The 14,389-nt window shown below is 45.7% G+C and overlaps 1 protein-coding gene across 4 annotated transcripts in view; it reads left to right on the top strand.

Moving 5' to 3' along the window:
- TMEM241 (transmembrane protein 241) overlaps positions 1–14,389 on the top strand; it is a 94,091-nt gene that overhangs the window by 24,523 nt on the left and 55,179 nt on the right. For all 4 annotated transcript variants that reach the window (XR_012502024.1, XM_074352139.1, XM_010958141.3 and 1 more), the window contains exons 5-11: positions 686–763; positions 3,750–3,775; positions 7,042–7,093; positions 8,624–8,672; positions 9,440–9,485; positions 10,631–10,666; positions 12,542–12,576. Coding sequence is in view for 3 of the 4 variants with exons in the window: in XM_074352139.1 (XP_074208240.1) it covers positions 686–763; positions 3,750–3,775; positions 7,042–7,093; positions 8,624–8,672; positions 9,440–9,485; positions 10,631–10,666; positions 12,542–12,576 (322 nt within the window). In the remaining variant the exon portion in view is untranslated. The remainder of the gene's footprint in view (positions 1–685; positions 764–3,749; positions 3,776–7,041; positions 7,094–8,623; positions 8,673–9,439; positions 9,486–10,630; positions 10,667–12,541; positions 12,577–14,389) is intronic.

The raw sequence follows: 14,389 nt of genomic DNA, 5'->3' as shown, positions 1-14,389 counted from the left end.
TCTCCTCTGTGTATGTCAGGTCTCTGCCTCTCTCTTGGGAGGATACAAGTGTTTGCATTTAGGGCCTGCCTAGGAAATCCAGGGTAAACCCCCCACCTCCAGATTCTCAACTTAATCACATTTGAAAAGACCCCTTTTTACCATATAAAGTAACATTCATGGGTTCCAGGGATTAGGACGCAGCTGTGTTTTGGAGGGCTTTTTTTCAGTCTACCCAGTGTTGGGACAGAATACCTTCTCAGAGGAAGTGAAGCCCAATATCGAAATGAGAGCAGAATGCTGAACTAGAGTGAGCCCAACAAAAAGAGACAAGGAGGCAGAGGAACACACAAGGGCCTGGCAGAGGGAGGGAGCAGCCCGTGTAGAACATAGTGTGGAAGGGAAAAGTAGGGAAGAGAAGGGTGGAGAGGTCATTGCGGGATGTGTCCTCTGCACCTGGCATGGTGCCCAACACACAGCAGGTGCTTAATAAATGTATATTGATGAGAATACTTGTAGGAGGGAGCTTCTGCAAAATGCTACAAGCAAGACCACTAATCCACGCGGAAGAGGTTTTGCTGGAGAGGAGTGTGTATGTGAATGCCAAAAGTTCCCACAGATCTTTATTTTTAAGCAGAAATCAAGAATTATGTAATTATGAGATCAAAGAAAATATTCTCATGCTTATTCTTTTGTTTTCTTTCAGGCCATTCCTGTATTTCTGACTTTGCATAATGTAGCTGAAGTTATCACCTGTGGGCACCAGAAATGTTTTCGGAAAGAGGTAAATGACAATGCAAAAGGCAAGTTTCACTTCCCTGGCTTGAAATTTCAAAGACGTGCTTTTTATTTATGGCCCAGATTAGCGTCTACCTTTTCCTGCCATCTGTTTCCAGTCAAGACTGCCTGACAGTGGTCACTAATTTCAAGAATCATGGTTTTGACATCCCTTCAGTTCTCCAGACATACATGGGGCTCCTTGTTCATCTGAACAGAGCTCAGCTCCAGGCCAGTGCTGAGCCAGGGCCTGGGGGTCTGAGGTGGAGTTGACTGTGGGCCTGGGGTTGGGGGGCATTCCCCTCACCGCATCCCAGCACCATGAGGAAATCTACGGCGAGCTTCCCACAGGGTGCTGCGAGCTTCAGCCCAACCCCGGGAGATCTGTTCTTCCCAGCCCCAGCTCTGCCTTACACCAGCTGGAACAGATCCCCTCACCTTCTGTGCTCCATGTGTGAAAGGGGAGGGCGACGTCACCCACTCAAGGAGTAGCTGGGAAGACACCATGCAGTGCAGGTGCTAACAAGCACTCCCAACACTTGCTGACTCACAGTAGGTGCTTTGTCCTCATTAGCTATGGTTACTAATGATATTAGTGGTGGTTTTTATTTGGTACCTCTTTTGGCAGTTCCTTTTTTCTTACATCTGCCTATTGCAGATGGATTCACATCAAAATGGCAGGGGGGAGGTGACCACTGGCAAGTCTGCTTGGAAGGGCCAAGGGCTAGATTTGAACCCAGTCACACTAACGGGCAGGAATTTTCTGGGTGGTCAGGGAGAAAGGGCATTCAGGCAGAGAGGAAGCCGCAGATGAAGGCTTGTGGCAGGGGCCGGTGGGTGTCCCTGCTGGACTGGCAGGCAGGCTGTGCAGAGTAGTGTTGGGAAAGGTCAAGCTCTGGAGCTAGCTCGCTGGGCCAGCCCCTGTGCCCTTGGGCAGCTGACCTAATTTCTCTGTGCCTCAGCGTCCTCATCTGTAGCTTGTAACCCAAGACTTCGCTAACCCGTAGCAAAATGAGGCCATACGTGTAGCGTGCTTAGACAGAGTGAGCAGCCCTTGGAGTGAGTCAGCTGAGCCAGAGTGACGGGAGCTACTCACCGTGACTTTTGGCAGGATGACTTTGGAGGAGTTATACTGACCCATTAGGAGCTGAGATGTCGTTGCGACTTATCAAGGAGTGATTTGAGGACCGAGGGGTCTGAGATGAATCCCTGACACGAATTCCTGGCTTGTTTCTGGAGCCCTGGTTGCAGGGGAGTTCAGTAATGAATTTATTGCTTGTTTTCACCCTCCATATCTCAGGTTCTGGGCTCCGTTAGTCAGAGGAGGTTAAAATAAAAAGGATTCTCTCCTCTGTGGAATGCGTGAACTCCTTCAGGCACTAAGTTGACTTCCTGCCCAGTAACTGAAGCCCCCAAGCAGCTGCTGGTGAACATGTTACTCGTGGAAGAGTTGGAGCACCCTTTTCCATCCTCTCCGTTTCTACTTTTTCTCTGCATCCTGGAGATGTTGGCTATATTTAGCTCAGAATCTTTCAGAAATTCATTTTCCCAGGATGGGAGCAATGATCCAGGTGTGAGTCAGGTCACCTCTGGGTATCATCCTTTCTGTACTGAAGGGACGTGTGTCCCCACCAGGGGGCAGTGGAGTCAATGTTGGCTTTGCCTCTGGACTCTGCTGAGACAGGTTCCACAAAGATGAGAGATGACATATAAAAGATAAAAAGGATCTGAAGTCGAGAGCCACTGCTTTGTACACGCACATCATGCCTTTTATTACAAAGCAAATTGGATTATTTAGTCACACATGAAAACTTAGGGTAGCCTTCATAGCAAACTACATGTTCCTCTTGCCAGTGTTTCACTTAAAAAAAAATTGGGATATAATTGACATGTAACGTTATATTAGTCTCAGGTGTACAACACAATGATTCATTGTTTATATACATTGTGAAATGATCACCACAATAAGCCTAGTTAACATCCATCACCACACATAGTTACATTTTTCCCCCTTGTGATAACTTTTAAGATCTACTCTCTTAGCAACTTTCAAATATACAACTCAGTTTTATTAACAATAGTCACCATGCTTGTACGTTATGACCCCAGGACTTGCTTATTTTATAACTGGAAGTTTATACTTTTTGAGTGCTTCATTTTTAAACAGTATGTTCATACTTCACACTTTATCTGAACTGGAGTTAAAAAAAATCATAGTTTGTCCTCAACTAGTAAAATAATCCTTCTGAAATGTGCAGAATTTATCTGTTATCTTTCCTGACCATTTCCCCTATCAGATCTAGAAAAATCTGTGCTTCTTCCTGCTCGAGATTTCTTCCCAAGTGTCAAGGACTGAATCCCTTAAACTGACTCATAAAAAGGAGGTAATAAAGTTGGAGTGTGCAGTAGAATTTCTTCATTTCAGGTCGCTTTACATGCCACGTTTTGATTTTCCCAATCTGCCCTTTTTCCCTTCCCTCTAGGGGTGGAGTCCAATGTCCCTTCTCCTTTTTTCCGTTTCCTAATTTACACATCATACCAGAGAATTTATAGCACTGCTCAGAGTCAGAGCTGGGTTAATGAAAGGAAAATTTAAAGAGACAGGCTGGACTAGAAGTTGAACAAGAGCTTAATTTCTCTTCCTATGCAGGGTATGTCGATTTCTCTGTCTCCCTCCTTTTCATGGTGTGTAAGATGCTGGAAGGCTTGGGCCCAGAGTCATTTTGCCTTTTTCATAAACATAGTTCTAATGGTGAGAGTGGTAAAACTGCACATCCAGAGTGCTTGGCCGAAGTGACTCAACCCTGGACCTCTGAGTCATCCTTCATTTGATCCAAGCAGAAAAAGACCTCAATAAATACTGAAGTGCTGTAAGCTTTAAGCCCCCAATAAACTTGCTCATAATTTATGTGCCTCTTGATCTAAATATTTTCTTTTAAGGGGAACAAAAAAGAGTTTTTAAAGACTAATTGTATGTCTCTATTTTCATACAGAAAACATCTCCTGCAAAGATCTGTAGGTAAGTTAAAGAAAAACAACAAAAACAAAACTCCACAAACCTCTAAAACAGATTTAACCTGACTTTAAACTTCGATGATAAACTGTCTGTTGATGATTTGTACTTGAGAGTTTACAGAGGAATTTATTACAAACACTCATATATCCCTATTTTATGTCTTATTCTAAAATTTACTCTTTTTTTCCCTGAAATATTTTATTCTTCAGGGGAAAACAACCCGTGCTAGATTTCAGTCATTGATGTCCAAAACTTCACTGAGTTGTGCAATACCGATGGAGAATGAAAATGGAAAACATGAAAATGACTTTATGTTTTAAAAATAATATTTGCAGTTTATTGGGTTTTTCAGATTTCCCATGGTGGGAAAAACACTGTGAGTCCACGTATCTGAGTCGTGGTTTTGGGCCACAGCACAGTGACCATGGGCAGGTTTCACGCCCCTCCGTGCCTCAGTTTCCCCGGCTGAAACATGAACTGGGCCGGACCCTTGGGCAGGTCCCTGTACCCCTGTTGTGCTAACGCTGGCCTGGTTGCCTTGCTCCCTGACAGCTTCCTGTCACAGCACCGCAGTAGCTGTGATGCTCAGTCCTGTAGTTAGAAAACCAACAGAGATGTTTTGATCCAAGGATTTCGGACTTTTTGTTTCAGATATTTCTGGGCTTTCATCCAATCTCCTTTTTTGCCTTTATAGTAGGCTGTTATTTGAAGGGGAAAAAAAAAACCCCAAAAACCCACCATCAGGACTCTCCTCTTGTTTAAAAGATTAGCTGGCGTTAAAGAAAGACATTAAAACCCATTCATTGATGTAGCCTTCTTCCTGATAAAGGAAGCGTCATATGGTAAATATTTCAGGTGTGAACACACAATGCATGAGGATGTCCCATTTCTTTGTAAATAGCTGTAAATATATTCATCTGAGTAAATCAGTCAAAAAACCCATGTGTGCCTAATGTACTCAGGTGTTGCTCAAGGCCAAGTTTGGTGGGAAACCAGGCGCTGTCTCACACCTGGCTGTCCTCTTGTCTCTCCTCAGCCCCAAGGGGTTGTCTTTTTGGGGGGATCCAAAGAACGCTCATTGCCTGTGGATGGGGAAGCATCCTGCATCCTACAAAGCAGACGCCAAAGCCATGAGGGTCCTCTCCTCCCACCTACAACCTGCCTGTTCCTGTGCAGTCCCCAGAAACCCTTCCTGACAGCCTCTCACCCCTTTTCCCCCTCCCCCCTGGCCTGTGCCTCGACAGTCTGGTGCCAAGGAGTCTCCTGGAGGCTGTTTGTGTGTGTGCCTTGAAAGTTGGCAAGGCCAAAGGAGTAGGGTGGGCTGGAGTGGAGACCTTCCTGTGCCTCAGGATGTCCCGTGTCGCCCTGCCCTTCCCAAGGCCGTGAGGCCCCAGCCTCAAGGACTCCTCCATATGGGTCCCCCTGCTAGTCTCTCGGGTACCTAAGTACGTGTGATGACAACAGTGAGGACTGTCAGGGGTTGTGGGCAGAACTGATAAGCATCACTGTTGCCAGGCTGTGACTATCAGGTGGTTGTGTATTACGCATGTATATGTAAATACGTATCAAATTGATACGTATATAGAATATATCTTGGTGTGAGGTGTCATATGATAAAGTTCTGTAACAGTGGAAATGCTGTATTCACTGCCTCCGTTCATGTCCCTGGTCCTTTGCTGTTTGCCCCCTGATGGAACGGTCAGTAGTGAAGGGGCCCAACCCTGTATATGTTGTTGCATCATAAAATGGAAAGAGGGGGAAAGAGCATGTGACAGTTTGGGTTTTGTGTTTTCTGGTGCCTTCCTTTGGGAGGAGAGAATGATTGGGAAAAGATAGAGGCCAGGATATTTTGGTATATGAAACCCATATACTATATAAAACCCACTGATTTCTAAACCAAAAAAACCTCTAAATTGACTTTCTTAATGAGGAAAATGTGAAAATATCTGTGATTGGCAATGTACTTTGTGTGTAAGAATTAAAAAAAACTTATGGGCATTTCTAAACATGTATAAAAGTAGACAGAACAGTCTGGTGAAGCTCTGTACACTCATCACCCACCTTCAACAGTTTTCAACCTAAGGGTCCACTCAGTGCCTCGTTTCAGCAAATCCCAGGCGTCATAGTGTTTCATCTGTAAATGCTTCATTATATAGAAGAGATTTTTTTTTCCAATGAAACTTTTTAGTTGGGAAAAAAATTTAAACCTATACTGAAGTTGCAAGAATATTACAGTGAACTCCAATATACCTTTTATCTAGATTCACCCATTAGTTAACATTTTTTGCATTTGCTTTCTTTCTCCATACGTATACGTATATATCACATAGAATATGTAACGTTATAATATGTAATTATCATTGTGCTTATTTTTTTCTGAACCATTTGAGAATCAGTTGCAGAAATTATGACCCTACCCCTTGATACTTCAAAGTATATCTCCTAAATATAACAATCTCTTGTGTAACCACAGTGCGATTAAATTTAGAAAATTAACATCCGATACGGCACTGTTATGTAACCTTGCGTCCATGTTCAGATTTGGCTGATTATCCCAGTACTGTCTTTTATAGCAATCTCTTCCCCCAAAGGTGTCCCGTCTCTTTCGTATCCTTTAATCTGGAACACTTCCTCGGCCTTTTATTGCCTTCGCACATTTGAGTAGTGTGCGCCCCTTGTGTTACGGACTCTCCCTGAATTGGGGATTGTCTCTGTGTTTCCTGTGGTTCAGCCCCGGGTTGTGCACATTTGGAGGAACACCGCGTGCATCATCAGTGCGTCATATCGGGAGGCACATGGTGTGGATCTGTCCCTCCCACTATAGGAGATGTTAAGTTTGATCATTTGGATACGGCGATTAGATTGTAATGTGCTTCCCATGGTGTTTCTTATTGACAAGAGGCATAATTGTAGTCTGATTGTCCAATTTTCCATGAGTGTATTTTTGGGGGTCTATAGTTAAAGAAAAAAAAATCTTTTGTATATACTATTTTTCTCAAGTGAGCCAGCTGTGGTTTTGCACATGTCTTGCAAATGCCCTTCTCTGGGAAGAAGGCTAGCTGAGCCCCAGAGAAGGACTGTCCCCGAGAGAGAAGCAGAGCACATAGTTGAAAACTACGTGGGTAATAAGGTTCTCAGAGGATGAACGGGGCTTGGTCTCACGGGCTCTTTGTCTCATCTGAGCTCCAGTCCGTGTATGTCAACTTTCTCGCACTCTGGACGCTCTTGACATTGAAAGTGAAGCCGCCTGTTTTATCTCCTCTCCACAGTGCCCTCTTCCTCCTGGCCGCCGCAGGGTGCCTGCCCTTCAATGACTCCCAGGTAAGCTCAGGTAGACTCACTTTGCTTTTCAAGTGTCTCTGAAGCCTGCGGGGGTGAGCAGAATTTTCGAGCCCCTCCTTTGAGAAGCTGGATAACCCCGCCTATGCAGAGGCATTTAAAAGCCAACTTTCAGGCCCTGGGAGACCTTCGGGCCAGGCCAACACCTCTCCTCAGGTCTGTGCCTTTTCCCAAGGCTGCAGCAGCGTGGCCAGCAGAGCTCGGGCTTCTGGGCGCCATGATGGGAGCAGTCTGCCCTCCGTACGTACTTGGAGAACCTGCAAGCCCAAATTGCCCCAGCCTCGCTCACTGAGGTGGAATCGCCTTTTCCTTCTCATCCCGAGGGCCTCATCGGCACAGCGATTTTCACTTTGCTGTCCTGAGTGTTTCTTTACCAGGCACTGAGGACCCCCGCCTCCAGCCACTGCCACTCATCATCTCATTGTAGGGGCTTTTTTTCTTTCTTTTCTTCCCAGTATTTATTAAGTCCCCATCAAGTGTCAGGCACCAAGCCAGGCTCTAGGGGCACAAAGAGGAATTGCGTGGTCCAGGCAGAAGTCGGAGTCTAGGCAGAGCAAAGGGGCGGGGGCAGGCGAGAAACAGATAATTATAACACAGGGAGGCCAGGGCTCTGTACGGTGGGGTGTGAGGCACCAGGGAAGACTTGGAGGCTCAGAGCAGGAATAGCCGACGATTACAGGGGCTGGCTGTGTGCCAGGCTCTGTGCCAGGGCTTCACGTGCCTTATTGTATTTCATCTCACAATTGCACAAGGGCAGTGGCTACTGTTATCTGCATTTCATAGCTGAAGAACAGTGAGGCCTAGGAGGTCACAGCTAACCGGGAAATGGGGATTTTAGAATTTAACCCAGATCTTTCTGATGCTGGAGCCAGGCTTGCCTCACTGGACCTAAATCTTGAAAGGTGAGAAGGAGAGAGCCAGGAGTAGAAGAAGGTGTGGACAGAGCCCTGGAGGCATCCTCAGTGTTCTGTGATTCAGCTTTATTGAGCACCTACTGTGTGTGCACCCCTGGGCTAATTCTTGCCCTCTTGGCATTGATCATCTAGTTGTGGGTGGAGAGAGAGATGGATCATAAGTGAAATAGAGTGTGTCAGATGAGATAAGTGGGAAAAATAAAAAAGGTAGGAAGAGGGAGTGGATGGGACTGGTTGGGTGGACAGGGGCTCATTATAGGGATTCTTGGGTGCCCTTAGTCTGGATTTCATACTGAAGTCACTGGGGGACCGTTGGACGGTTTTAAGCAATAAGTGACACTGTCATGTCTGCCTTTTAGAGATGCGATGTGGGGAGGGTGGGGGATGGGGAAGAGCACTGGGGCAGGGAGCCCTTTTAGGAAGATGTCAGAGGCAGCTGGGTGAGAAATAAGGAGGGACTGGCCCACGGCCCCAGGGTCCCGTTTGGCACCATGCTTGGCACTGCGCACTGACACTTAGGGTTTCTGATCGCCACGCTGGACCCTGTTTGTACTTACAGCCTTTGTGTGTGTGTGTTTTTTTTAATCTTGTGTTACAGTTTGATCCAGATGGATATTTCTGGGCTGTCATTCACTTATTCTGTGTAGGTAAGTTTTTAAAGAATTCTCACTTAAACGTTGAGGTTTATTAGTTAGATCATATCATATATCCACTTTTTAGTGGTCCCGGATAATAGGGAGATTAAATCCAAGGTGTCAAGGTTAAAATTAAATGGGCATTTTTCTGGCTCGATTTTCCTACTTTGGAGTTTTCCTGTCTTGTTTCCTGTTCCCGCAGTCCCCCCTTTCTCCTGACAAACATTAATTAACTCACCACGGCCCAGGCTCTGCTTGCTCAAATCCATATGTGGAGTGCTGGTTGATCTTCTCTAAAAATGGGGGGAAGAGATCAAGATCCAGAAGTTTGTGTCAAAAACACTCTCAGCAATATATCAAAAAGAAGTTTTTTGCTTTAGTTGGTGAAATAAAAGGACCATGTACTTTATTTCAAACCCTATGTTCAGTGTTTCTTATCTATAGTCTTAGTGGGAAGAACAACGCCCTGACTTTGTGGCACTCTGTTCAGAAATCCAGCGCTGTTTCTGTTTCTCACCTGCACCATCAGAGGAAACCCAGGCTTCCTGTTCATTGCATCCTTCTGTTGACTGTGGGCCTTCCTGGGCCAGCACCCTGTGCTGAACTGCATCATCGCGGGGACTGTCGAATGCGCATCTAGGGTGCTGTTGGTCGCCCCCTGTTGGCTGTGGGTGGCCCTCACGGGGAAGAGGGACCCTTCTCCAGGCGGACTTTGTGCTTCTGTGGAGTTCCCTCCGCACAATGCCCTGTGCCACTGACCTGTGTTACTTCCTTTCCAGGAGCTTATAAGATACTCCAGAAATCCCAGAAACCCAACGTGTTAAGGTAAACTTTTAAAGGTTGGTGAGCCGTCATTTGGTTAAAGGAAAGGGGTGAGACCCTTGGTGTTGTGAGCTGCCTCCATCGTCCAGAGACTCCACGAGTCCAGGTGGCAGTGAGGACAGCAGGCTTGGCCCGAAGCCCTTTCCTGTGCTGTTGGGTGGGTCCAGGCCTGGTGGTCCACCAGCCGTCAGCGATGTGCGAAGAGCCTGGAATTCTGTCTCTTCCTTCAGGAGCAGCTGTTTAGATGACTTTTTGACCAAAATTATGTGCCCAGCTACCTTGGGCCCCAGTTCACTTCCTCCAGCTCAGAGGCACAAGTCTTTTTGCTTGTTTCTCCAGCTTCTTCCTAACTTTAGAGCCAGCAGCCTCCCCCATCACTAGCTTTGTTCTGGGGTGAAATGAGGCCTCTGTGGAGGGCAGTCAGTTGGCGAGTATAAGTGAGAAAGATGAGAGTTTGGGCCTCGGTGGAGCTGGGGCTGCCAGGTCAGAGCCTTCCACTGGGCAGCTGGCGCCTGGGTTTCAGAGGAAAGGTCTTTCCACAGAGGAAAGGTCTGAGGGGACTGACTCCTGGAGAAGGTTATACACTCTGAGGGTGTGTGGCGGGTCCCTAGGGCACTGTTTTATCTTTGAAATAAAGTGTTTTTGCAGCAAGGGGCCAGTAGAGTTATTAGATAGAATATAGGATACCCCGTTACATTTGAATGTCAGGTAAGCAGGGAATAATTTTTTTTTGTTAAGTATGTCCCGTGCAATGTTTGGAATATACTTATACTAAAACATTATTTTTTCCATGAAATTCAGGTTTATTTTGGTGTCCTGTATTTTTGTTTGTCAAATATTGTAGCCCTAGAAGCCAGTCCAGTGGCCTGAGAGAGCTGACACTCCTTTTAAAGTGGCAGGAGTACACATAGGAAATAATTGGCCACAAGTGAAAATGCATGTGATAGTATTAACTGAGGAAACTGTTTTTAAAAACGAGCCTGGAAATGGTTTTGAATATGAAAGACTCTTCATACTATTTATTGATAATTTATAAATGTAGTAACTTGTACATAGCTATAATGTATCAATAGAAGCAAATGACTTTCGTGTATGTAAAATACTTCTGGTATTTCACATGCCTTATCTTTTTTTTCCTCACTCCTTAGTGACATTGACCAGCAGTACTTGAACTACCTATTCAGGTAAACTATAATTTAAATTTTCAAAGAAGAACTTCTGTCCTTCTAGACCTAGTGGATTTTTACTTTCCAATAATGTTTTGATTGGGGAGATATGAGCCAGTGTTCCTGCCAGGAAAGTAAGCTCAGTAATTGGTGCGAGGATCAGAACTGAGGAAGCTAAGTAGCAGTCCTGCCCATGGGCCAGGCAAGAAGCAATTCCAACCAGCCCCACACTTCAGAGGGCCATGCCTCTCCCCAGGGGATGTGGAGTGTGTAAGGCTAAGAGCCCTTCCTTCTCGACTGGGCCCTGGAATCCCCTACCCACGGGAATTCCAAGGCCTCCCTGGGTCTGTTTCCTTAACTCACTCCTAGACCTAGTGGGTGTCCGAAGAAAGGCTGGGGTGGGAGGGACGTGGAAGGAAGGTGGGCTTGCAGGTGGAGGTGTCCACACCCACACGTGGGAAGTCCTGGGGATGCGGGATGGAGCTTGGTGTGGGAAGAGAAGAGGATGCACCGGGGGCCCACTGGGAGCCCTTCTGACCTGAAGCTCCAAGGATTCCAAGAATTCTAAATTTTCACCTGGACTTTCAGGTTGTTTTGAAGGTGTATTTGTTAAGGTAGGATGAAGTTTGAGGCTTGATTTGTAACGAGTTTTATTTATTTATTTTTTAATTTTTTTTTTGAAGTGTAGTTGATTTACAATGTTAGTTTCAGGTGTACACTAAAACAGTTCAGTTATACGTGTATGTATTTTTAGGTTCTTTTCCATTATAGCTTATTTCAAGAAATTGAATGTAGTTCCCTGTGCTCTACAGCAGATCCTTGTTATTTATGTATTTTATATATAGTAGTGTGTATCTGTTAACCCCAAACTCCTAATTTATCCCTCCCCTCCCTCCTCCTGTCTCTTTTCTGTGATGCTTCTCCTCTGGGAGCCGTCAGAATAACACAAATGGCGTGGAGATAACCCAAGAGCATGGTGGGGCTGGGCAGACGAGCTAACACGGTTTCCCAGCTCAAAACTTCTACCCTGCCTATAATGCCACCAACTGGAAACTGTGACAGTGGGGTCCTCAGTCCTAGTGCACTTTATAGCTACTGAGAGCCATAGCAAAGGAAAACAATGAATGCCTGGACCAGACCCTTAGAGAGTCTAGCCAGGATATTGGGCTATTCGGATGTGCATCCAGGGTTAAGAACCAGAGTAGGCCATCCAACACTTTAAAAAGAAAAATTCCTTCTTATATTTGAATAGAAAGTTTTATTCCTAATCTCCAACTGAATCAGCAACCTGTGTGACATGAGTTCCAATGGAAGAGGATATGAAGGTGGGCTTAGGGCCATAGGAAGGCACTGCAGACAGGCACTGGGAGATGGGACAGGCTTCCAGAGAGGAGGATGGGAGACCGCCAAGCGCTGAGATGGTCTGCATCATCCTTTCTGGCGTCAGCTGCAGATTGGTCCAGGTGGTTTTCAGACACAAGGTGGATGGCATGGATCATTTTGTGGGCTAGCTTCTTGGAAATTTATCCTTTTGTGTATTTAATTTTGTGACTTAGCTCAGGAATAGATTTAGGTCACGCTCGGCAGCTAGCTTTTAGGTTGCAGCCTGTTTGTAATTTATAGAGTCGGCTTTGTTTAGCCGACAAATAGTCTGTAATTAGGTGAGTCTGATCATTAGTGACGCGGATGACTCTCAGCCCATCTCAGGGGAGACCCAGCCCTCTTGCCAAAACCGGAGGCATTTTTAGTGATTCACTGACGAGTTGAATTTAGGCAGGATGAGACCATTTAGCGCAGACAATTTGCTTTTAGGCAAATCTCGCCATTTCCAGGTAGAATGGGTAGAAATGGGCCAGGGAGGTTTTCCTCACAAGTCTGCTATTTCTTTTCCAGTGTGGTGCTCCTGGCCTGTGCATCTCACCCCACAGGTAAACATCATTTTCTTTGTTTGTCTCACGATGCCCTTTCAACCCAGTGCTCTGAGCCCACTTATATCTCTGGGGGACATTTTGTAAGAGAACGTGGCTGCCTTCCAGCATGTCCAACCCAGAGGTTAGGAATGGCCCACATACTCAAAACTGCTCTTAATATCCCAGTCTGGATTTATTGCCCATGACTTTATCCTTGAATTGTGTTGTCAGTGTTTTCATCTGGTGTGACCTAAGGTGTACAGACAGTTTGTTATCTGCCAAATAAACTAGTGCCTGCTTTGTCCTCTTCAAAAATTCCTCCTTCCAGCATCCAGAATTGCTCCGCAGTCCTAGTGCTAAAGATTTGGTGAAGGAGTTCAAATAATTCCCCCAATTCTTCACTGATCTCCTTTTATATATTTTAATCGTATGTTACCATCCAGTTTTCATAATTCCAGACGAAAGAAGTCAAGTTTTAAAACTTCCCTTCACTCCCTTGCTGCCTCAGTTCCTCTAGAGTCATTTTTCAGATTCAGGAATTGCCCACAAAACTCTCTTCCATTGTGTCTTTTTTTTTTTTATTCTGAAATGTTTCAAAGTTGATGCATCAACTTGAATAAGCTGATGCTTATTAGAGATAAAGCAATAGTACCCATGTGTGGTGTGGCTGAAAATACACATTTTATTGGTCAGGCTCTTTAGAGTAACGTTTATTGACCTTGGCTATGCACGAGGCACTACCCAAACCCTCAGGGTCTCAGTCTCTCACCTGTAAAACGAGAAGCGTGGACTGGATGATTTCTAAAGCCCCTTCTAGGTCCCTACTGTGCCCCAAACAGCAACTCCTTCCTGTTTGTGTTTTTAGCTGCTTCAGACTATTTGAACTGGTGTCCTCAGGGAACTAGCGATAGAGGCTTGGGTCATGTTTCTAGAGTGTTCATGACAAATCCACAGCAGTGTCTCATCAGCATGTTTGAATTTTTTTTTTCTCCATGAATTGTTCTATACTTAGCCACACTGAGGCACCGTCTGCTACTTTCTGCCCTCTCTCGCAACCTGTTGTGGAGTGAGTGCCTTCTCCACCATCGTTTATTGAAACCCTGTCCTTTGTAAAAAAAAAAAAAAAAAAGTATGAAACCCTGATGTTGTCCCTGAACACCTTCTGCTTACCCATGCCGCCGGGTGTCTGCCTTCCAGGCCTGCCTCTCGCCATTCCTTCGTGCGGCCGGAGGGTTGCCACCCAGCAGATATTTCAGCGCCTACTAAGCGTCCTCTGCCTTTGAAATATGTTTCAGTCAAAGACCTTTGGAAAGTCATGTCCCCACTGGTTCTCCTTGGTTTATACGTTCGTTTTCTCCCCGAGTGATTTCTAGCGAACTTGGGCAAATAACACTCACTTGAAGACATTACTCTGCCTTTAGTTAGGAGGCTATGCTTGTCCATTTGTTACACTCATGATTATCCGAGCTGGAAGGAAGCTTGGTGATTTTCCCAGGTGCCAGCACACTTTACAAATGAGGAAACTGAAGCCCAGAGGAGTTAAGTGATGTGACCAAGATGATGCCGAGCAGATAAGTAGCAGAGGGAGGCTGGAGTTTCACTGAGGATCCCAAGTGAAGGGCTGGCCCCGGAGCTGAGGCGCCAGGAGCCCTGTGGGCCTCAGTAGCCATCGTAGCAGGACTTTGCAAAGGCCCTGGGGAGTGAGGTTATGTATGAACTGGTGGCAGCCTTCCAGAAGAATCCAGAGATGTCCATTTCTACCAGCACCAAGTTCAGGATCTAACCCATGAACATCCTGGGGAAGCGCTGTAAAACCACACCTACTTTTATG

The sequence above is a fragment of the Camelus bactrianus genome, chromosome 24, assembly GCF_048773025.1.
Source record: "Camelus bactrianus isolate YW-2024 breed Bactrian camel chromosome 24, ASM4877302v1, whole genome shotgun sequence".
NCBI lineage: Eukaryota > Metazoa > Chordata > Mammalia > Artiodactyla > Camelidae > Camelus > Camelus bactrianus.
Note: the sequence above shows the minus strand (reverse complement) of the source record. Positions and strands in the feature narration are given on the sequence as shown.